Consider the following 23,806-nt stretch of genomic DNA (forward strand, 5'->3'; position numbering starts at 1 on the left):
AGCTGGCTAGTAGCCCCGTCTTTCATGTCCGCGCGTGAGGTCCATATCATGTCTACTGGACGTTTTTCGAGCAAGTCAGAGATACCTCCACAAGTAGAAGTGGGGGGTGATCCCCAGGAATCCCTCGCACAGCGCGACGAATGCCGCCATATGCTGGATCCCGTTGAGATTGAGATGCTGCACCTCAATCTTGTAGAAGTGCAGCAGCCCTCGAAGGAATTTGTGGGCGGGGGTCGCTAGCCCATGCTCGTGGAAGTGGGCGAACGACACCACGTAGCCGTCAGGCGGCGACGGCAGATCCTCCTCGCTGGGCAGCAGCCACTCCTCGGCCAAGGTCCGCGTGCGGAGAAGACTGCGACGAACGAGTTCATCCATGCGCTGGAAGGTGATGTCAGGAACGGCACCACGGATCCATCGGAGATGGGAGCAGACTCAACGGCGGCGGAAATGCGGAGGCAGGAAACCTAAGCGGTGGCGACGGCGGCGTGGCTGCGGAGGCAAGGATGCAACGTATGGAACCCAGGGGGCTAACCTTTCGGTTTTATAGGGGGCAACGGGTGCAAGGAAACCAACCGCCCATCCTAGATCTCCGCGCCTGCCACGACCTGCCACCACGTCTCGCCGCGGGACGTGTGCACGCAACCTGTGTCCGATCCCTCGAAAAACTCGGCGGACATTTCGCCTTTCCGAACGGGCCATGACCCGTCACAAGTAAAAGGGATACGGAGCTAAAACGCTCCTATGGCTTGTCTAGGCCCGGGAATTCGAAGGTTGGCCCACCGATGGGTTCGACAACCGCTCCGGGCACCCTAAGAGCGAGGAGTGAAATGGGATAGGCCCGCTAGCGGCCAGCACCCGGGCGCGCGAGCGCCGCCAGCATCCCGACCCACGTTCGAGTCTCGTCCGGATACGATCTATGATTTTTCCTCAAAGAAAGGCAGAGAGCCCTCGGGACAGGTCGAACGGACCCGAGAACTATATGGATTGACCGCTGAGAACATGGAGCCGATCACCAGCTGACTCAAGCCGGATCCCCACGAGCGGGATGCCAGGACCCCAATCGGACTAGCCAGCTAATAGCTCACCGAGCACCATGGCTTGTCCATAGAGGAAAATCATGGCATGGTTCAACCTCTCCAATTGCGGAAACCTTGGACGGGGTAACGATCACAAAGACGAGCCGACCCATGACCAGACCTCCGCTACGCGTGGGGGCTCGAGGAAAGTTGGACTCGTAAGGAGACCAAACGCACGGTCGCAGAACAACGGACCCTCGTAGGGGTCGAAATCAGGGAAATAACTTTTCCGACCCACCAAACCTCATGGCTATACTCCCGAAGGGTCCGATCGCGACAAAAGGGAATCGCTGTCCTCAGGACATGTTGTGGGCGACAAAAGAAGGCCAAGGCCATCAGAGTCCTCCCGTTCGGAAAAGCCTCTAAAGGAGTATTCTACTCCTCCGTGGGCTCGGGGGCTACTGTCGGGGACCAATACTAGGGTACCCGAAGAGGAGGAGCTAATGACCATCAACATTGATTCATCCGAGCAATCAAGAGCGTGACTACGGCTCGAACCGCCCTAGGCGCGCAAGCTCCGCCTCGCCCGACCTCTGGGGGAGGGCTCCGCCTCGCCCGACCCTGAGGCCACGAGCTCCGCCTCGCCCGACCCCAAGGCCACAGGCTCCACCTCGCCCGACCCCAAGGCCGCGGGCTCCACCTAGCCCGATCGTTGGATTTGCGCTCCGCCTCGCCCGGGTCTTGGGTTCGTGCTCCGCCTCGCTCGACCCCGAGGCCGCAGGCTCCGCCTCGTCCGCCCTCTAGGGGCAGGCTCCGCCTCGCCCGACCCCGAGGCCACGGGCTCTGCCTCGTCCGACCTCTAGGGGCGGGCTCCACTTTGCCCGACCTCTAGGGGCAGGCTCTGCCTCGCCCGACCTCTGGGGGTAGGCTCTGCCTCGCCCGACCTCTGGAGGCGGGCTCCGCCTCCCCAACCCTTTGGGTGTGGGCTCCATCTCGCCCGATAGGGTTCCATACCGCAGCCAACCACTTCCAGGTCCAGGCGTATGGGCCTGGGTCAAAACTCTGAACATCAGAGAAAAGACTGGCACGCCTCGATGTAACCCGCGGCCACGACGGTCCATACCTGAGGATTCACATCAAGAATAGCGTCGAGCGTACCGGTACTGTTGTGCCTAACCCTCGTACGAACACTGACAGACACGTCAGATCACCATGACGTCCGCCAGGACGGAGTGGAGCGCCATGACCGACAGACGACGCCTGCGCATGGCGCTAGTGACGGACAGGGCCACGACGTGGAGCTGCCCCTGTTGACATCTACAGGGTCGGCAAGACCCGCATGAAGGAGAAGAAGGACTCGGCGATCCTGAAGGACTTCTGCTCCCCTTCATTCTTCTCTTTTCCTCTGCTGTAACCCGTGCTTTTCCTTGGCTTATAAAAGGGAAAGCAGGGTGTCCCCATGAAGGGCATCTGATCACCGATCGGATCGATTCAAGTCAGGTCTGAACAAACCCATCGAATCCCGAACACACGGCTGAGCAGCAACCGAGCTCTCTCAGCACCCGTTCGCTCCTTTCACCAAAGACTTGGGACCCGTCCCTCTCTCGCCCATTTGTAACCCCTACTACGAACTTTCAATGCTAGTAACGTGAGCAGCAACAATGAACTGGACGTAAGGACATTCTGTATAAAACCTAGCACCATCTGAGTTAGATGCACAATATTAGAAATTTACTGGTGACTCGAAATCAGCGGAGACACACATCCGTCATCCAAGCTACGTATGCATGGTGCCGCGCTGCATGCAGTTTTCAGGTAATATTTTTCCTATGAAATGGAAAAAAAAAACGTGGACCGTGTATACCTAGTATCGATGGCTGACGCGTGTCTCCCTCCTTATGGCTGCAATTGAAGCACGGATCTCCTAGACATTTCCAGCAGTTAATTAAATCATCGATCTTGATTTTTTTTTTAATCGACAAATCAAGAACCGCTGCGAACCGTACAGCATTGGATCGGAAGCGGAGACACACGTCCGCCATCCAAGCTACACATGCACGGTGCCGCGCTGTGTACAGTTTCCAGGTAACTTTTTTCCTAAGAAATGGGTCCTCTTCGCCTTGTCCCGCGCTTTCTTCGGTGCCAAGGCAGGTAGCCAACCAGGCAGCCAGCCAATCAGCCAGCCCGGAGGATTCCAGCAGAGCGCGTGCGGCGTGCGTCATCGCGCGCCACGTATGCACCGCACAAAACATTTTTTTTCGCTCTCCAGAGAAGCCGGCCGGACGAACCGACCGACCGATCGAAGCTTCAGGCGTCCGAGCCGACTAACGCACGCACGCATCTCGATAAAACCCCTTCGGCCAGCGTGGGCCGTGGGGATTTCATTCTCGTCTCACTGGCAGCAGCAGTTCAACTTCATCCGCGCTTCTCGTGTCCCCTGCCCCGCTCCTCGGTCCTCGCCACCGCCCAGCCTCTCCTCACCGGCTCACCCTCGTGCGCCTTCGGATCCGCGGTTCTCGGAGAGAGGTGCGCGCGCGCGCGCGCGTCTGCGTTCCGATCGCTGGCGATCGAAACCTCACACCCTATGGCGTGCGCTTCGTTTATGGCCACGGCGGCACGGTTTCGCCTAACTCTCCATCTGCTTCCCTTTTCTCTCTGCTGTTGCAGGTGGTGGCTGGTCGCTTGCGGTAGCCGGTACTAGGAGGAGGGTTCGCTGCGGGTGGTCGTCGGCGCGATGGTTTCCTTCGAGATGAACGACCGCAAGAGTAAGCGACTCCTCGCCCACCCGCTCCGGTTCCCTCTCCCTTTCGCTGGCGGTTTGTGAGGCCGTCTGGTGCTGCGTGCGTGTTTGTGAGATGATTCAGGTCGCTTTTGCTTGTACTTTTCGCTTTGCCCGAGAGCTGTTTGGGAGGGGCGATTTGGTCGTGCTCGCTTCGCTTTTTTGCCCGGTTAGTTTGTTGTTCGTGCGGGTGAAGGACCGGCCGCGCTTGCTGCCTCTCGGTTTCGCGCTGTTTTTGTGCATGAGTCATTTGGTGGAGATTGGGGGATTGGGATGGTTGCCTCACTTCCAAATCATGATACTTGGTAGTACCGCAGAGTTTGAGGTCCAATTAGCCATGGGTTTAATGTAACTTGTCTTCCTTCAGAGTGAAGAATTCTCACCAAAATTCATTGACGTTCTGCATTGCATTTTATCTGTGTGCGTTCCTGTAGTGTTTAGCATATGCATTCAATACAATGTGCTAGTAGAAAGGTTGCCTCACTATTAAATGAGGAAAGCTGTGCTCTGAATATGAACATTGCCTCCCTGGTCTCTGCAGTCTGCGCGCCTACAGTCCGGTTAGAGTTCAGAAAATGAGTTTACCTCTACGAATTCTGCCATATATTAATAGGAAGAATTTGCCCATAAAATTGATGTTTTCTCATCTACTAATAATCAATTGTGTCCAGATGTAATCTACTAATAATCAATTGTGTCCATATGTAATCCAGCAATACACAGTATGCTCAGTACATTGGCTTGCTTATTTGACTCTGTGACAACTTATGCAGTTATCTAGATTACATATGCTGTTATCTGACAGATTAAAAAAATGCTATACTGTTGCTATATAATCATGTTTGTTGGTCAGCCACTGATGAGAGATTGTTAGATGTAGTAGCAACACTATGTTTCGCCACTGTTAAACGAGGAAAACTATGCTCCGAGAATTACAAGGTCTCTCTAGGCACATTTCATACAGTTTGGTTGGTACAGAAAACGAGTTTTGCCTCTACGAATCCGACACACATTTAGATTAAGAATTTCAGTCATGCATGTTGATAGTTGGTCATCCATTGGTGAGCAAATGTCAGATGCGGTTCAGCAACATGGCACATGGTTTCTGTTTCTGGTCACTTGATCAGAAGGTATCATCCATTAAGGCTCCGTTCGTTTGAGTCGATTCGACGCCAGGAACGATTTCGGCCTTGGAAAGCTAATATAAGGCCTTGTTCGGCAGTACCTGTATTGGTGCCAGGCCTAAATCCAATCCAGGCCAGGATTGAGTGGCCACTAGAACCGGGCCGTCGGCCAGGTTCCGTTCCGGACCTATGATGCTCCGGCTTCGTTCCGGGCCAAATTGGGAGGGGAAAGGCTCGAATTGACCAAGTTTTGTTCCGGGCCAAATCTAACCGAATAGCCAATCTTAGCCCGACCTGACTTCAAACCGGGCCATGTCAATCTGGATGGATCAGGCCGTGTTCCGGGCCGTTCCCGTGGAAACGAACGAGGCCTAAATGAAAGTACCGATCCGGCCGGGAATTCTTCCTGGAGGTCATTCCCCAGGAAGCGAACAGGGCCTAATAGAGAAACATGGCTACTGACATAACATATTGAGTAAACTGGCTTTCTTATTGACGGTTGTGACACTTCAGCTCCCTGTGCTGTGCTTATGTTGCAAACTTGCAATGTATAACGCATCAGTTTCTCCCAACTTTTGCTAAACCGTCTATGTCCTCTTTTTGTCAACAGAGATTGGGCTGGGCTTGACTGGATTTGGAGTTCTCTTCTCATTCCTTGGGATCATTATGCTGTTTGACAAGGGATTCCTGGCAATGGGGAATGTAAGAATGATTCATCCTCTTGATTGCTTCTGACTTCAATCTAGCCTCCTGTTTACTGATAAGCACTGCTGTTTGCCATGTTGTCAGATTCTCTTCGTTTCTGGCGTCTTACTGACCATTGGGCTGAAGCCAACTGTGCAATTCTTCACCAAGCCTAAGAATCACAAGGTCCTGACATTCTCCCTGCAAAACCCAAGCTGTTTCAGTTCCATTTATATTTCTAGCTAACAAATGAGCCTCATAAACTGTGCAGGGTTCACTCTCTTTCGGGTTTGGTTTTTTCCTGGTCCTCATTGGATGGCCTGCCTTAGGCATGATGGTGGAGTCGTATGGCTTCATCACTCTCTTCAGGTTGGTAGTTTCTTTCCTGTTGTTCTTGTATGATCTACTCTCTCCTGGCAGTTGTTTCTCTGGTAGCATCGTGAAATAGAAACATTTGGGCATTGTATCTGACTGCTGCTGAATTTCCTCACAGTGCCTTCTGGCCAACAGCTGCTGTTTACCTGCAAAAGAGCCCCTCCGTCGGTTGGATATTCCACCACCCTCTTGTGACTTCGGTATGATCATCATATAAACTCATAAATTCCTCAGCTATTCTTTGTTCCCCGTGCTTTTGTTCTCAGCGCTGATTCCTCCCTGTTGGAATTGTGCAGCTGATCACTCGGTTCAGAGGAAGACGGGTCCCGGTGTGACTCGGCGGGCTACTGGATTAGGATCACCCCCAGGCCTTGCGAAATCGCCTGTACTGTACAGAAGTAGGCCAATTGACATATGCACTTTATTTGTTTCTATTCGTCGATTCTACTATCCGGTTTAAAGAGAGACTTAAAAGGAGGTCGTTGTTGCTGGTATTGGATCTTCCTATGCTGCTACCAGTAGTATGTCTCAACATAGCATAACTACATTGGTCTTTCTTTGCAAGAAGGCATCTGTCGGGTTGTTAATATGTAGGTAGATGTATCGATGGTGATAACATGGTGCCTCTTCTCTGGATGACGATGACTGAGGAGCTGTGAACTGGTCTGGAAACCAGCCGCCTTGTGAGGAACTGTTGTGCTACACCGCTATTCCTATTTTGTTGATAAACATGACTTCCTGTGAACCTGTGTACGTATGTCCGGTCGAGCGTTAACTTTGCATTCGCAAAAAAGAAGCTCGTTGTGCCAAACCAACAGCCCAGCTGCATATGCGATGACACCAGAACAGTTTCATGGCATGGCCGCTTCGCGTTGCCTGTTCCGGGTTTGGTTCCAGCACGGGTTGCCACGCCACGAGCCCACGACTGGTTGGCGCCCGTAGCTCGGTCTGGTATTCTTATCTGAACAGGTTCGAACAGTTTCTTCACCTCACCTAGAGGCTAGAGCATGACGGTGTAAAGATGAGTAGATGACATTGCCTGCAAAGAGTCATAGAGAGAATTGGCCAGTTGCCCTTAGAACGAAGAATCATAGAGCAAAAGCTTATCACCATTCCCATCATCATTACGCGGTTGAGAGGCTTGAAGCAAATTGAGTATATATTGCCAGTGCCACTTACTTCCAACCGAAAAGGGCAGTAACTTACAGGAGCATTGTGCCAAAACAGCTTACATTCGTAAACCTAGGAGAGATCCAAAGCATAAGAACTCACCAAACCCAGTTAAAATCTTAGCTGTTCCATGCCAGTCACTAGGAACGATCTCTAGTTCCATCCATATAATTTGAAGTGTTGTAAGCAGACAACTAAACCCTGGATTTTTTATGGCTTCCTGAACTTCAGCTAAAATGTTTCAGAAACCTGACTTCTCATGTCTAATGAGGGACCCTAATATCAACTATAGTTGGGACTTGGTGCAATATACAGAAAGCCAACTTCATGGTCGTAAGTATCAGAATTCAGTGAATGATCAAAATTCACAATGCAATAAATACATTTACAGAACATTGTCCAGGGTTGTCCATATCAACAACAGTTTCCACATATCTACGACTTACCAAATCATTCAGCTATACAAATATTTTAAGAAGAAACAGACATGAGGTGGTGACTATTGATTGCTTGAGATTGGGTTGCAACCTTTCAGGTTTCAGCATCTAGTTATACATAAACGTCAGAACCGTGGAGATCATGCAGCTAAACTACAATTTAGCTAAGTATTGATCCTGCATGCTGACTAGTCTGATTCTCTAACTACCTAATCAGTTTGCTACAACATAGCAACTGAATCTTTCAATAGCTAACACGATTAGGAGTTCCTGATGATCTTCACTGCTTCATTGCCGCTTCTGATGTCACTCATTAAAGCAATTTGATGCAGCAGTTGTGCTATCCTCTGCAGAAGGAAAAGCAAGAATCCAATGAGTTCTGGAATATCAATCATCACGTGAACATTTATTGGTCTAATGCACTTCTATGCTTCCTTAATCTGGATATTGCTCGGTGGTAAACCAGTAACAGGTAAAGATTATAGTCTGTGGAGAATACCAAATAGTTTGGCACAATCACCTCAACCCTTAGGATCCAGCACAACAATTTTTAAGAGTTAAAAAAACAAACATTGGCAAGAATCCACCAAAACTAAATATGATACAGTAGAACTTAAGTCTGCTAATCAGTTGAACACTCAACAATATATGTGTTCTAGAATATGAGAACAATGTCTGTCTTCAAACATTTTGTGAAATAGAATGTGATTTAATTGCAAATTAATTTGAAGGAGAGAAGGAGCTTGATTAAATTTTGTTCAAGGGCTGCTGGTGCTAGAGTTGGAAAAAAGGAAAGCCATTAAATAAAACAAGACAAACTCAAGTGTAATTTTGTTTCTCCAACAAAGAATCAAGTGGAATTATTTGAAGGTAGTGAGATATTGGAAGACAGAGGACTGAAGTGTTCAAGGGCTGCTGTTTGGCATTTGCCTCCCTGAACCCAATCTTAACAAGAATATCAGAATATAACCCAACATCAAGAAGAGAACTGAAGTGTCAAAGTGATGGATTGACCATACGTCTGAACAGACCAAGTATCAAATTAAGTTATCAGCATTCAATCCCCACTATCTACACATGCCAACTGATATATTAGCAACATTGCTAAGGCATTGTTTTACTCTTGTTTCACAAATCCATAAACATTCCCCCTTAGTTTTGAATTTGATCCAACATTAAAACCTTAATTTTTTTAGAAGGGACGGCAAAAGCTTTGCCCCAATTTTTATTAGACGGAGAAAATAAAAATACAAGTGATTGCGCATTTCACTAAACATACTGGCCACATGTCAATGCAGATGATGCCATTTACCAACCAAACACCTTCCATATGATCAATTTAATTTCCCCGCAAACCAAATGGTGCAAGATCACACTAATAACATGTTCTTAATTTCACATCGATATTGAACTTCAGATAAATATCTTGCTTGTTCTAAGCCTAAAGGAAATCAATGGCATCTCCCTGGAAGCCCAATAACCACTAGTTTCCATGTCACCATACTGTTGGTCCCAGTGGATCCTCCATGACAGAAACTAGCTAATTAACTACCAGTAGAATTCACATACACATCGCTTTGTCATCACGATTAAGAGGCTACAGAGAGATCCAAACCTTATCCTTCTCCTTGGAGAGAAGCACGAGCAGGTCCCGCTCCCTCCTATCCCGCCGACGGGCGTACAGAAGCGCCCCCACCACAGCGGCCGCCGCTGCAGCCGACCACACGGCGGGCCTCACCGCCGGGCACCCACATGCGCCGTGGACGAGCACCCGCTCCTGGACGGTCCCGACCCCGGCCGCCCAAGCGCGCCTCGCCGCCAAGCGGCACCTCTCCCACCTCCACCCCCACCCCCACAGCCACTCATCGTCCTCCACACCCTCCTCCGCCTCCTTCGCCGCCGCTGGCAGCAGCGGCACCTCCTCGGGCTCGCCGTCCAGGCCCAGCCCCTCGTGCAGCCGCGGCGGGAAGATGGCGCAGTCATCAAGCCCGTCGTCCACGTGGGCGACTGGTAGGTCAGTGGGGGTGACGACCTCCCAGGCATCGGTGCCGGGGGCGGGCGGCGAAGAGGAGGCCATCGAGGTGAGGGAGGAGGACGAGAGGGAGAGCGTCAGCGTCTTGGGCTTGAGGAAGAGCGGGTTCGGGGAGGGCAGGAGGAGCGGGTGTAGCTCGGAGTACGGCGAGGCCGGGGTCAACGACGACGCCACCGAGATCGGTGGGGACTGCGGGTCCAGCGGCGCCGGAGCTAGCCCCTGGTGGCCCATGGCTGCGGGCCTGCGGCCGCGGGCGCTGCTGTAGATTTTCTTAAGCTGATGCAGAGGAGAGAAGATACGAGAGAGATGAGAGCTGAATACATGCGCCAAGCTAGGCATGCGCCAAGCTAGGCACATAAACATAGGTGTTAGAGAGTCCAAATAACAAGCGTTGCGAGGAGAATTAGAAGAGTAAAACTTTTTAAAGATAAATAGAAGATACTATTGTATAATTTGACTCTTATACCTGGTCTCGTAAACGAGTAACTTGGCTCTTATATCTTGCTCTCCCTGGAGTTGATTTTTCGCTCGGCAGTTTGGAGGTGGGGTCCTCGCTGATCTGGATTGGAGGGAGGATCCTCCGAGCGTGCCTGTCTGCGAGCCTGCGATTCGGGACTTCTTTCAGTACCTGAGCAGGAGTTGCGTGAATGCTGAGGGCCTGTTTGGTTACTACATTTTTTTCTATAATAAAATTAAATTGATTCTTTGTAAAATTTAGATGTGGTTCTACAAAAATCTTGCGCTTCCAAACAGGACCCTGAATGGTGTGGTCATGTGGATGTGAAGTGCAGAGACTGAAATGTGATCTTGTTTTATGTGTAGGTTTTAGTATTCCACTTCGATTTTACCTGGAGACTTGGTAATTAAGTATGGTGCTCTATACATGTGTTCGCTGTTTATTTGTCCTGTTTTCCTTTTTTTTTAGTTCCTATCTATAGAAGACAAACCACCGCATTTGCAGTTATGCATTAATAAAACAACGATAGAGGTTTTGAGTTCAATACCACGTTCTGGGTGTAGTAGAGATGCACCATTTTTTGGAAAGCAATCTAGCAAGAGCCAGATTATAAATAATTGGCTAACTTGCATGAGTTTTTTTTTTATAGAAATTTTGCTACACTATGCATTAGGCTGACGGGTCTCTAACTCCAATAGCATCAGCCTTCTTGGGAATAAAGATGATGTTTGATGTGTTAAGATCAATGCTGTCTGGGTTGAAAAGTTGATTAAAGGCCGTTGTGAGATCATCCTCGACAAAAATCCCAACAGTCCCTATTAACCATCATCCCTACTTGCACTGCAAGAATTTTGCTAGACAAGCAGCACAGCAATAGACGTGCAGAAACTTCAAGCTTCGACGAGAGTGGCACAGCAGACTTCACGGCTGCAAACGACGGCGTGCAATGACAGACAGGGTAGAACAGAGTAACTGCATCCGATCGGTATGCAGGAGTAGCAACACTACCGCGCTACATATGCACATGGTTTTCTGTTGCACTGCGCATGATGACCTTGGCAAAGCCTACTACTTGTTCTGCTAAGCCTGAAGATTAGAGTATATCTGCTGATGCGTATATTAACAAAATGGATCAGGAGATCCTAGCATCAGCGAGGTTCTCTTATGGTTTAACCTTAATGAAATCTCCATCCACACAGGGATTAGTTAGCTTCAGAAGAACTGCTGAAGCCAAGGATTGTCAGCCGCATCTTTCTGCAGATCATCTCTCATTTTGGTGACCATCTCCACGATCTTGCTCCTATCCATCTCATCCATAGGCAATGCGGCGAGATCCTCAAGGTAAAGCCGAGCCCGAGCAGCTCCTCTGGTGACGTCATCTGGGCTAAATACCCTCTTGCGCTTTGATCCAACCTGCACAGAACACTCGCTAGCTTAGAAAGAGGTTTGAGTTTCAGCACAGTATGGGTAAGAAAGATACCCTCTGCACCGAAGCTCCCATGAACTGTGCAGCAGATAAAAGTAATTTTTACCATAATTGCATGTATGGCCATAAAAACTCCAAAAATATACTACTGTCAATTTTGTCGGGTTATGAATCCAATATTCATCTTCTTTATGATAAGATCGCTCACATGGGAGGAAGCATATGCATTTTAATTCATATAAGAACCCATAGCATTGAGCTCGAAATTTTTAGCTGCATATACCTCGTCTTTCGAATCATCAGAAAAGGTAGGTGTAGTAGAGAAGTCTTCTAACTCTGCTGCTTTGCTTTTTGCAAGGGCAACAACAGCTTCTGGAAAATTGGCAAATTCTGCAACATGAATACCAAAACTTTGGTCGCATGCACCAGGTTCAACCTACAACACAAACAGGGAAATATTGTAATAGAAGATCTGGAGGCATCATTTGGCAAACCAATAATGCCAACTTGTTTCTGTAACTATAAATGTGGATAAGAATTTCACATCATGACATACCTTGTAAAGCATAGTTAACTTCCGACTTGATGGGTCTATGTGAGCACCCACATGATAATTTGCAATTCCGATATTTGAAACGCGTTGGTGCTCATCATCATTTTTATGTGCTAATGCAGTTAATTCATGGAAATGGGTGGCAAACAAGGTAGGTGCTCGAGTCACTTCCATAAGATGCTCACAGATAGCCCATGCAAGACCTGATAACAAATAATATATCAATCTCAAATGAGAGTTAGAGGTTCAATCTCAAATGAGAATGAAAAGTTCCAGTTGTCTGAAGTCAGTGCATTGCAGCAGGTAACCAAGGTTGTAAAAAGGGGTACTCAATTAGAAATGGTAATTGCTAGTTTCATCCAGTGATGCGTATAATAAGTAGATTTGAATGTTTATAATGACAGCAAAAATGGATAAATGCAACAAACTAAAACTATTTTTGGTTGATTGAAGCATGAGATTGCATGCCACACCACACGAGGCCCAAATGATGTTGGTGTTCAGTACATGTGTATAGCTAATTTGGTTAACATAATCTGGGATTAACAAAGTTAGCCCACTTGGTCCAACTCTCTTGTATAGACCCAATTAGAATAAAGGTTGTAGATCATGATCAAATAATCCAAAAAATGTCCACAGGTTTGGTATGACAGACAAGTGGAACTTGGCTTTCGGTATGAAGGCAATCATAAGACACCATTCTAGCATTCTGTATTACAGGCAATAGGAGATTTGAGATGCCAATAAATGTGAATGTAGCAAGATTCATGCTATGCATGCAGGTAGTTACCAACGAATGATTACACTAAGAATTGTCGGCATGGTTGCATGCAGCAGGTTGTTAACTGCATCCAAAATCAACAATAGCATGACTAGACATAGAGGGAAGCAAGCAAATACACAAAATACAGTTTTGCCCAAAAACTATTTGTTTCTTTTTATCTATACAGAAGCTCCATTCCATGCAATGCGCCATTCACTGATGATTAACTTCAAATTGCAGCACTGTTACATAACCAAAAAGCATGGTTATTAAGGAGGTAAGGCGAGGCGTGGCGAGTAACTACCGCCTTACGCTTAGGCAACTAAAGCGTGAGGCGAGGCGGCGCCTCAGTGCCTTACGAATTTAAGAAAAACTTAAAACAGCAGCTTAGAGCAGTAGATGATGAAGAAAAAAGAAAAGGAAAAAAGAAAAAAGAAAGGAGGAGTAAGAAGTGGGCTAGCCCAGCCCACCAGGCGGCCCATGTGCCCCTCCCCCTCCTGGCGTGGCTTATCCCAATCCCCTCCAGCGCTGCTCCTCTCTTGTTCTCCAGTTCTCCGCCACTCGTTCCACCTCCGCTCGTCTCTCCGTGGTTCCGCTTCCCTCCTCGGCTCCTCCCCTCTCTCTCCGGTGCACTGCTCTGCTCCCCTCTCTCTCCGGATGCGCTGCTCTGCTCCCCTCTCTCTCCGGATGCGCTGCTCTGCTCTACTCCCTCGCTGCTCCACATCCAGATCTACAGCCGCCACCATCCCCTTCCAGATCGAGCAGACGGCGGCGAGGAGATGGCGGAATCGAGGGGGCATCACCATGCGCATAAGGCGACAAGGCGGCGCCTTACCCATAAGGCGAGCCTGTACCGCCCCGACACTTAAGCGACGCCTTAATAACACTGCCAAAAAGAAACACCGACGATGTATGCCCCCTTTGTTCTAGGTTTTAATTCAAAACAATTTAAAAGGAATACAGAATTTTATTTTCCCAGATCAGGCTGGTGGGTCTGACTAACAGCAGCAACCAGCCAATTACTTCCGGTAAATGGAACATTTATCAGCAAGTGCAAGGGTACAGGGAATTACTTTGGTCCAAGAGATGTATCTAACCAGGTAAAAAGTGTAATATATGCAATGCTAGTAGAATGAGCTTAGAAGTATGCAAATTTCCAGCTTCAATTCTAATACCAACACTATTTAAAAGTCAATAATTCAATATCGCCTAGAAGTAATACAGATAGTAGTCTATGTACGCTAAAAAGAAACAAAAGGAAAGATGATTAACAAACTTGTAAGAGAAAAAACAAGAAAAGGTATACAACACTGACCAAATCCATCATACGTGGAAGTTCCACGTCCCAGCTCATCAATAATTATAAGAGACTTATCAGAAGCGCCTTTTAGGATGGATGCTGTTTCAAGCATTTCTTGCATAAAAGTTGATACAGCCATGAAGCTGCCAAATAAATGTAAACAAAACAGTTTACGACATCATTCTTTGCAGAAGTATACAAATTTAATGCTTGCTTAAAAGTAACAGAAAGTTTCATCTTACTATGAGAAAAGACCCTGCCATCATTACCGTTAAATTTAAAAAGAAGGGTTTTGTTATTGGATCCTTTGGGCTGTGGGATTAACATGTAATGTGTGTTTTGAACTCTTTCCTCGGCTAATTGAAAGGCAGAGCTCCTGCCATTTTTGTTCAAAAAAAATGAAAAATTACACACATGAGGAGATACTGGCTTGAACCTCTTACTAAGGAGCTGTAGAGAGAGGGGTGACCTGTTGTTCTGATCCCTATGTAACTGAGTTTGTATGAGTTGAGTGTGTTGCCCACTTGGCCTTGGGGGAGGGGGGGGGGGGGGGGGGGGGGGGGGGGGTTGATTTATCCAGCTTGTGTACTTTGTTAAATAGACTTGGCTAATATAGCAAATGTGGCATTCATCTGGTTCATGTTCCTTTATCCTGATCATTTGCATCTTTTTTTTTCTCTCGAACACACGAGGACTGTGCATCATTGTATTAAAGGAAGATGAACGCTGCTCATTTGCATCTTTGATTTGCAAAATTTGTACAAGTATGAGTAGCAAGAGAACACTACACGGTATTTGTTATTGCAACAGAAGTTTAAATAAGAACAAAAGGGCATTTCCAATATAAACTTAAGAACAAAATACTTTGATGATCAAACCAACTTACTTGGCAATCACCAGCACCAACACGAGCAAAAATACAATCCCTCACACTAACACTTGCTTGATCACAAGGTACAAAGGAACCAACTTGCGCCATCAAGACATTTACACCAACCTGATTCCCATATGAAAATTAATTGAGACAAGCTGATAAATGAAGGAATGTAAGCAACAAAAGGTATTATTAGTTGTTTCAAATAATATGTTTGAAAAAATATATTAAATTCAGTAGCCAACGTCCAAGAATTAGAAGATGGAGCTAGAACATGGAGGAACTTCACACAGTATGTTTAACATGTCCAAATGCACTCCAATTGAATCAAACTGATTTGCTTTTCAGTTTTTCCAAACACATTGATCAAGGAGTTACAGAACAATGCTCAAACTCTTTACTGGATTCTTGGGATAACAGACCTCGTTTACCATCAGCTTTTCAAAGAGTATATCAAGAGTCACATATACATGCTCATACAACTGACTTTGTTCCAGCAACATTTTGGGTCATAACAAAACCCTTCTTTATCAATCGTGAAGAATCTAATTTCTGGGCAATCCATCTGCTTGGGTGAAGTTCTTGGATCAAATCTGTATGTATACAACTACTCAATAAATCACCCCACACTATCTAGAAAACAGAAAAACATATCACGGAAGGCATCGAGTACACAAACACTTTTTTTTGTTTTGAAAATACACAAACTCTTTACTATAATACTATTGCATTGTAATGCTTGCATTATGCATGTAGGGTGGTAGTGGTGAAATACTTTTTTTTTTCTTGAACACGCAGGAGAGCTGCGTATCATTGTATTAATTGCAGGAGAAAAGAGCCATACATAGACCCGAACACACACACACACACAGACAACTTGTAGTTCAATATATATGGGTATAAGAATGGAACAGCACATAAGATGTGGATCCAAGTGTAGCAATAAATTTACATATTTACACATTTAAGTGCACATATGTTTAAGTATGTATTTTTGTAGTGGAAGTGGAGATGGAGAGCTCTACTAAATTTAGTAAACAACTATAAGTGAAATTTTCCATAACTGAAAATAAATGCTAATTATTCACACTCGTATGCATGAGTCATTGATCATACTCCCTCTATAGCAAAATATAAGGAACACACATATTTCAAAACTCAAACTTTGTCGTCTTTGACAAACAATTGGTCTAATCATATGAAAGTTTGTGCTACAAAAGTGGTTGCATTAGGTTTGTATTTAGAAATACTTTCTAATGGTCAAACTTTGGTTGCCACAAATGTTATATTAAAAAACGGCCATAGGCCCCCGCATCGCTCTCTCCCCAAGGAGCGACTCGGGCGGCGCTTTTTCTCCGCCGCCGGCCGGCTCCCTCCCTCGCGCTCCCCAGCCTGGCCGCCGCCGGAGCTCGACGTCGGGTGTCCGGCGGAGGGCAAGGATGGTGGCGGCTGGGCGTTCTTCCCCGCTCCCTCTCTCCCGTAGGGCACCTGTGCGGGCGGCGGAGGCGGCTACCGGCGGCGCGAATCCAGCTCAGATGCGAGCGGATCCGGTGTCTCAACGCCCCGATCTGTCGTCCCCGTGCATGGATCTGGTGGTCGGAGGCCTCTTGGTGGTGGCGCGCGAGCGAGATGACGGCGAGGACACCTCTCATGTGCTGCGCGTGACGGCGGCGGCATGGAGGCCGCCAGTGGGCTGCGCGGCGACGGCGTTGAGGAGGCTGCACCTGGGCTGCGTGGAGTGGAGGCAGGCCTCGGTGCGGCGCAGCGGCGTTGGCCCGGTTCGCTGGATCCAGTCTTGGGCGGCTGGATCCGGTGTCCATGCGACCGGATTTGGAGCTCTGGCTCCTGGATCCGGCTCTCTCTCGAAGGGCTGGGGAGGGCGGTGGCTGGCCAAGGCGGAGGCGGCGGCGACAGCAAGGGGTGTCGGCACCGGTGCTCTTTTACCGGTTCTGGCGCCCCTAGGCAGGGGGCGGCGCCCACGGGGGTGGGGCACGTGCAGCGTCGGCAGCACGTGCCAAGAGCCGGCGACGGCGGCCGGCTGAGGCGTTGGTCGTGCGGCAGTGTTTCGCGAGCAGCGGAGTCAGGTCCGGCTCCGCGTTGCCCGGCCGGAGGGGGTGACGGCCGACGCAGCTGTGCGGCTGCCGCGTGCAGCCGGCGCGTCGAGGCCCCTCTGAAGGGGTTACTGTGGAGCGGCAGGACAACGGTGATGGCAGTGATGGATGGCAAGGGGCCTTGCTTCTTGGCCCGACGTTCGTGCTTGTGGACTCCTTAGGCGAAAGCCTAGCGACGGCGACACTTGTGGGTGCCGCTTTCCCTGTTGGGGGCGTCGTGTATCCCCTCTAGCACTATCATCCAAGGGTGAAAGCCCGGTCCACTTTGGACGTGCGACGGTGGCGCCATCGGCGTTGCTACCTTCCTGAAGGCGTCGCGTTTGGGTTTCGTCGTGGCCTAGTTGTCTCCTCGGTGATTGTTCTTCGCTTCTTGGCGCCTTGATCACGCGTGGAGGCGGGTCTTGCCGCGAGAAGTCGAAGCTGCTGCGTCTGGGACGTGGCTCGGCAACGATGACACGCGGCGAGCCCCCACCTTCATCGTGGGCTGGGGGCTGCTAGGGGTCGGCAAGCGCTGGAGGCGAGGCGTGTGGCCGTGATTGGAAGTCGGAGCTGCTCTTTGCGGGGTGCTTGAGCTTGGCAACGATGACCGGTTGCGGCTGTTTGCTTCGGGCTCGTTGGTGGGTGGCTTGTATGTGGACTGCCATGAGAAGTCGGAGCTGCTGGCGTCTTCGGCCATGTTCGGCAACGATGACCCATGGTACTGTGCCGTGTTAGTGCTCAGCTGCGTCATGTGGGTTGGTTAGCCTATCGGGTGTGCTTTTTGGCATCCCGTTGGCTAATCCTCTTGTACATAAATTCTTTCTGTCTTAATTGAGCGGCAGAGCTCCTGCCTTTATTTCAAAAAAAAAAACAAATGTTATATTATAAGAGGAATAGTGGTCATATACTCCCTCTGTATGTAAATGTATTATGTTTTGGACATAGGCATGGCCACCTGTGAAACTTTGACCAAAGCTTTTATATAGATATGACAAAAAAATTATATATATATTATGAAAATTATTTACACAACAAAATTGACAGTACTTCCGCATTATCAATACAAATAGCTTTACTCAAAATCAGTGGTCCCTAGAGAAGTTTGAATGAACGCATTCTAGGACGTTATATGTTAATAAAGAGAGGTAATACATATAGTACCAGAAAGATCATCTTTCCTATACATAAATCCATGACATTTCAGAAGGTTGTTAGGCTTCAAACTGCTTTTCTTTCTTTTCTTTTGATAAGAAATTGCCACCTCCATGTCTTTGGATAAAATGCATATAAATAAATTCCTTGAGTGGTTCATCAAAAAAATTACCATGAAAGTGCAAATCTAACCTGTCTTATAAATGTGGATTTTCCTCCCATGTTTGGCCCAGTGATGATCTGAAACCAACTTTTCCCTCTCACCTATTTAGGGCCATCGAACCGTCACTAACTTCAGTAATTAAGTGCTGCAATTGCAAATATCATATTACAGGGAACTTACAAGAGTGCAATCATTGGGTATGAAGTTAACACCATCTTGTGCCTCTAGACAAGGATGTCTGCTACCTAGTAGAACAATATCTCCTTCATCCTGCAATGTGTTCTCAAGTTTAGAGCTGCGTTCGAAATTTGTCATTTTAAAGGAGTTTTAGGAAGTATTTCTTACCGACGCTGTGATGTCTGGCCTAACATAAGGAACTGGGCAACTAGTTGCTAAATCAGCAAAACTTTGTAAAACATCCAACTCCGACAGAACTGCAGCAAAGTTTTCAAATACCTACACCAAGAATTGAAGATTTATCCAAATCTGTATAGAGAAAAAAATAAACTATGAAGCTAAGATAATTATCTTAGTGTACCTCTGAGTAGGAGCCTGAAACCCTCACTACATCACCAACCACCTTTTTCTGACAACTTGTGTACTCACCAAACAGTGTCCTGGTATTGATCACTTAGCTTTTTCAGCTTAGAACTTGTGAACTTTACACCATCTTTACGAGTTTCTATGATTAAGTAGCTGCCAGTGAGCTTCTTCCTGACTTTCTGCTCCTCTTTCTTTGACATTCTGAACACATGTCCAAGAGGTCCTTTTTCTAGCTTCAGTTGCTTATCAACAGAAAGATCCAGATCACTAGCTGTATCCACGTGCAGATTATTTATGTGATTTTCAACCACAGAAAGCTCATCCTTTAGTACACCCAAGTCAGAAGAATATAGGGGAGATATTCTGTACTCTCCATTCTCCAGCTGATCAAGATCGATAGCTGTCTCGACAAGAGAAGAAAACCGACCAAATCGATCCTCTGTCATCCATTCTTCTAATGGTTCAAGAAACTTTGACCTTATCAATGTGGAAAATTGGCCATTATATTGCTCAAGAATGCCCTTGATGTATGAGATTCTGCTACAGGACTGCAAAACCAATAAGTAAATGGGTTAAAAAATTGTGGTAAAAGGTATGCATCTTAGGAGGTGTTGCCCTTGTTTAAGAAACCTAATTCTACTCTGTTTCCTCAAATACACAGAAATAAGCATTCCTTGTGATTCAAAATGTAGGTCTAGGACAACAACAGTAACACTTTGACTGTTACACATTATGAAAGTATTTTCCATGATTATTCTAGTAACATCAACTATGTGTTGTCAATCCATATAGCTTCCCATATATTGATTGGCCAAGTTATAAAAAAAATTGACCGACTAGGATTCTAAAGGGACCTACATTTGGAATTCAAGGGAGTGCTACAAAGGTTCAGTGCACTCCTTTCATTAAATGTTACTAGCCTTACACTAGCAGCTAGTAACCAATATTACTGTATATTCAAATACATTTCCAGGCAAATAATTATCTTTGCTAAGTCATTAAAATAAGATAACAGTAGGTTGCAGAAGTAACCTGATAAAGCTTAACAACAGGCTGCAGAGTAGCTGATTTCTTTCGGAGAGCATGTGTTAGACGACCAATATCTGATATCCTTTTAAGTTGTTGCCTGAGTCCCTGACGAAGCTCTGGGTCTTCTACAAAAGCCTGAACCATGTCCAATCGGTTATTAATTTCATTAACATCTAATAGAGGTTGTTTCAGCCATCTGTTAAGCAATCTTTTTCCCATCCCAACAGTACAGGTTCTGTTCATCAAACCAAACAAACTGAAGTTCTTGTTTACATCAGTTTTCCTTTCTGCAATGTTTAATGCTCGCACTGCAGCAGAATCAAGTCGCATGTAGCAGTTCAAATTGTACTTCTCAATTGTGTAATTTCCATAGTTAGTATCATCTGCTAGCAACTCAGCATAAGATAAAACAGCTCCAAGGGGACCAAGAGCATAGTCAAACTGAGATAGCAGATCACGTACAGGCTCAACAGAACCCCTGATTATTCTACCAAGATCTTGTGCAAGATCCCTGGATTTGAAGTCAACCTTCTTTTTCTCAGTCAACAGAACATTACAATTACTAATGGCGTCTCGAAGGGGATTCAGATCAATGGATTTTTCACAATCTGCTGGGAGAAGACACTCCTTGCAACCTAATGCAACAAGAGCTGATTCAACATTTGTGAATCGGCTATCTTCGGGGAACTCAGCCAACCCAAGCTTCCTATTGGTCATATCCAAAAAACTAAGCCCTACATACAGCTGACTTTCCCGGCACACTGGAAACAAAGCAACAATGACCGGTGAATCTTGCATGTCATTGTTTGCAAACAGAATGTCTTCAAAACTACCAATATTTCCAGGTGTTCCAGACTTTGCTAACCTCCAATTTGACCCACTTCCCTCATAGAGCTCTAATGTACAGTCAGTCCTTTCCAACAAAATGTTGCGGGCAATGGTCTCAAACATAGCCTTGCTCACACTAACACTTAAGAATCCATCAGAACTGCTACCTAATTGACGCAAGGCAGACATTGTGTGGTAGTATGTCCTTGCAATAAACGTAGCATTCTCGCCATGGGCAGTGTAATAATCCTGAACCACATTTGAGCACTAGTTAGCATGCCATTTTACAGTGGAAGGTTGACACACATAGGAATTAAATTCCCAAAGGAAAAAAAAAACAGCTAGACTTAACTCTGCCTGGAAGCAGTATCCCTCAACAGTAGTGATTACTATAGTATAAGATAGTTTTGGCATGCATATTCAATGCAGAAAAAGAGTGCCCCATATTAAAATAAGTCTGGAAGAAATGCCATCTTATATCTGCATAAATTTCATGAAATTTCTTTTTTCTAAACATTTATGCCCCCTTCCAAGGAAACAATTTCTCAATTGTCGACCATTTCTTTAAATGCACTTTCAAGCAGGGCACAATCCTATTGGATAAAAATGTGGTCATAGATTATGTAATCCAAAGTACACAGCACTGCTCCCAAATGCCAAACAGTTCCCTAGTTTGCTACCTCATTATTACCAGCTTTAAGTTATTGAGGACTTTGAATTTAACATATAAGCATGACGCCAATATTAGGAATTAAATCCCTAAATTATGGCTGAGAACAGTTCATATGGTACATAGACTGTCAACCAAATTGAGCTAACATCATCATCATTTAATGAATCATCTGCAATCTACATGTTCACTTATCAGGCGAAAATAAAAGGCACACGTGTCCATATTTTCTAACAGTAACAACTGTACCAGAGCCATTTCGCCCCCATTTATCTAGTTCATCCAATTGCCCATGATAAAAATAAACAAAAAAAGGTTCACATCTACATGTATTGGAATCACTTACCCTGCGATCGAAGAGACGAACGGCCCGGGGATCCTGCCAGACCAAAAAGGGAAAACGAAGGGAAATAAATCGGCCAGCAAAAAGGACTCTCCAAAATAGTAGCCCAAAACTGAGGCCCAGAAAGGTGAAATCGAGGGAGCGCACCTGCGGCAGCTTCTTGAAGAAGGAGATGAAACCCTGCGCTTGCCGCGCATCTGTCCAACCACAAGAAAAAATAAGACAAAAGAGGAATGAGTGGCCCGACGGATCTAAAGAAACCAAGGACGGTGTGGCGCGCGCGACCGCACGGACCTAGCTTGAACTCGGGGAGCTTGCCGCCCTCCGGAGTGAAGTCGTCGCCCTCCATCGTCCAGCCGTCCGCCGCCCGGTGTGCAGAGGTTGTGATGGTGGCGGTGGTGATGCGGGGTGCGGGCGATGTGCTCGGCGAAATGCGCACGGGTGGCGGGAAAAGGCGGGGTTTAGGGTTTACAGGCGCGCGCGTGGGGGTGGGAGATGGGGCTCGCGCCGTCCCGCGGCGAGAAATGGGGCTTTTGCGCGCGGAGTCTCACGGGTTTGGCGCGCGGAGTCTCAGGGGCTTTTCGTGGGGAACGGGTGATGCCGTGATGGGGTGGAGCAGGGAGCGTCGGGGTCGGGGTCGGGGTCGCGGTCGCGGGATCGCGGCCCCTGCGGGGTATATTCGAGGTTCTCTTTCAAAACATTTAATGTTTTATTTAGTTTCAATCAGAATTAATCTCAATCTCTCTCTATCGACAACTAAAAATTACGGAAGAGAATCGTTCACCGGCGCTTTCACCTCGCCTCCTTCTTGAAAAGACCGTCCGGTTTCACAACGCTTCTCCGCCCGATAGGTGGGGCCCGGCGCTCCTACGCCCGTCCCAGCATCCCCTCGCGACAAAACAAAGTGATATTTGATTCTTGTCATTACAATTTTTTAAGTTTTGAAGAACGATATTACTATTCTTCTTATTGGAAATTTACCATTACAACTCTTGATACAACACATCCACGCCCTGATCTACGTCTCCCGCGAAGCTAGGCCCACTGGCAGGCGGCGTATTCTCATATAGGACTGTATTGCCCCTGTTCGATTGGATAAGGTAGAGCAGTTGGCGTCCATTCTTCTCCCTTCTCCTTCCTCATTCTCTCGCACGCCATTGCCGTCGTTGCCTGCCTGCCCTTGCGACGTGCCTCTTCTCCCGGCGACGCTGGCCTGCCATTGTCGAGGATGAGTGGCAACCAGTTTAGGCCACCGCCAGCGACTGGCTCCAGCTCGACGCAGAGCGCGTCGTTGCCCCCACTCGTGGAGTGCTCGGATTGCCGCGTCCAGCTCGTGCGGATCATAAGCAAGCAGCGGGCCACTTATGGCCAAAGCTTCATGAAGTGCCCTAACAACATCAAAGTAAGTCAATTTGTGTTCGATTTCGAGTTTTTGGTTGGTGTTCATGCGGCTAGGGTTTCATGGGATGCAGGATGACCCAACAACTTGTGACATCATCATATCGGAGGCGCAATATGTTACTTACGCAGCCCAGAGCAGCTCCCAACTCGGTGGAAGAAGGTGATCCCTCCTAGGTCTGGAGACTGTTAAGGTGGTTATGTCGAAGGTGGTTCTGTCGACCGCATTGTGGACATGAAGCAAGAGGTGGATGCACTGAACAAGAAAATTGGCAGTGCCGTGAAGGACGTGTTGGAACTAAAGTTGCAAGTACAGAGGGTGAAAACGGATTATGTTGTGATAGCGGCAGTGTGTGTAGGTGTAGCTTTGGGTTGTATTATGAGCAAGATATGGAACTAGTCAATTGTATGGAAGTAGTCAATTAGAAAGCATTTTGTATGCAAGAGGGTGAACCGGAATCTATGTATGCTGCCTGCACTATGTGCACAATTCCAAGAAAACTGAAACATCACAAACTGAAAACTAAATTTACTGACAATAGCATTGCTTTACAAAAGCATTCAAGCTTGTTGAAGGGTCGAGATGGCGGACTAGAGGGG

At 47.2% G+C, this 23,806-nt stretch overlaps 3 protein-coding genes across 4 annotated transcripts; 1 reads left to right on the plus strand and 2 right to left on the minus strand.

Moving 5' to 3' along the window:
* Positions 1 to 3,375: 3,375 nt before the first annotated feature.
* Positions 3,376 to 6,614, plus strand: LOC136550349 (vesicle transport protein GOT1-like). Of its 2 annotated transcripts, XM_066541894.1 has the most exons (7): positions 3,386 to 3,542; positions 3,684 to 3,781; positions 5,530 to 5,621; positions 5,709 to 5,789; positions 5,875 to 5,972; positions 6,097 to 6,178; positions 6,275 to 6,614. In XM_066541894.1, the coding sequence occupies exons 2-7, from the start codon at positions 3,751 to 3,753 to the stop codon at positions 6,311 to 6,313; spliced, it is 423 nt and encodes a 140-aa protein (XP_066397991.1). In that variant the 5' UTR covers positions 3,386 to 3,542; positions 3,684 to 3,750; the 3' UTR covers positions 6,314 to 6,614. The 2 variants fall into 2 exon arrangements, with proteins under 2 accessions (XP_066397992.1, XP_066397991.1); XM_066541895.1 differs by having other exon boundaries at positions 3,376 to 3,781.
* An 872-nt stretch (positions 6,615 to 7,486) lies between these two features.
* Positions 7,487 to 9,989, minus strand: LOC136550348 (uncharacterized). The gene is made up of 2 exons (XM_066541893.1): positions 9,201 to 9,989; positions 7,487 to 7,932 (listed from the first exon to the last, which is right to left on the minus strand). The coding sequence occupies exons 1-2, from the start codon at positions 9,978 to 9,980 to the stop codon at positions 7,846 to 7,848; spliced, it is 867 nt and encodes a 288-aa protein (XP_066397990.1). The 5' UTR covers positions 9,981 to 9,989; the 3' UTR covers positions 7,487 to 7,845.
* Positions 9,990 to 10,970: 981 nt separating this feature from the next.
* LOC136550350 (DNA mismatch repair protein MSH2-like) lies at positions 10,971 to 22,388 on the minus strand. The gene is given in 15 exon segments (XM_066541896.1): positions 10,971 to 11,487; positions 11,784 to 11,936; positions 12,057 to 12,256; positions 14,132 to 14,249; positions 14,251 to 14,259; positions 15,003 to 15,113; positions 18,425 to 18,496; positions 18,576 to 18,665; positions 18,741 to 18,851; positions 18,934 to 19,011; positions 19,013 to 19,486; positions 19,971 to 21,044; positions 21,812 to 21,844; positions 21,956 to 22,005; positions 22,103 to 22,388. Coding segments are annotated over 15 exon segments (2,829 nt in total). The 5' UTR covers positions 22,158 to 22,388; the 3' UTR covers positions 10,971 to 11,286.
* Positions 22,389 to 23,806: the final 1,418 nt, after the last annotated feature.

This window comes from Miscanthus floridulus, chromosome 4 (genome assembly GCF_019320115.1).
Source record: "Miscanthus floridulus cultivar M001 chromosome 4, ASM1932011v1, whole genome shotgun sequence".
In the NCBI taxonomy this organism is placed as follows: Eukaryota; Viridiplantae; Streptophyta; class Magnoliopsida; order Poales; family Poaceae; genus Miscanthus; species Miscanthus floridulus.

What these genes read in the sequence shown, in the direction of transcription:
- LOC136550349 (XM_066541895.1), top strand. Translation starts at nt 3,751, where the DNA reads ATGGTTTCCTTCGAGATGAACGACCGCAAGA. An exon ending in CGAGATGAACGACCGCAAGA is followed by an intron (nt 3,782 to 5,529) that starts GTAAGCGACTCC and finishes TTTTGTCAACAG; the next exon opens with AGATTGGGCTGGGCTTGACT. An exon ending in GATTCCTGGCAATGGGGAAT is followed by an intron (nt 5,622 to 5,708) that starts GTAAGAATGATT and finishes CCATGTTGTCAG; the next exon opens with ATTCTCTTCGTTTCTGGCGT.
- LOC136550348 (XM_066541893.1), bottom strand. Translation starts at nt 9,980, where the DNA reads ATGTTTATGTGCCTAGCTTGGCGCATGCCTAGCTTGGCGCATGTATTC. An exon ending in TCTCCAAGGAGAAGGATAAG is followed by an intron (nt 7,933 to 9,200) that starts GTTTGGATCTCT and finishes TTCCTTCTGCAG; the next exon opens with AGGATAGCACAACTGCTGCA.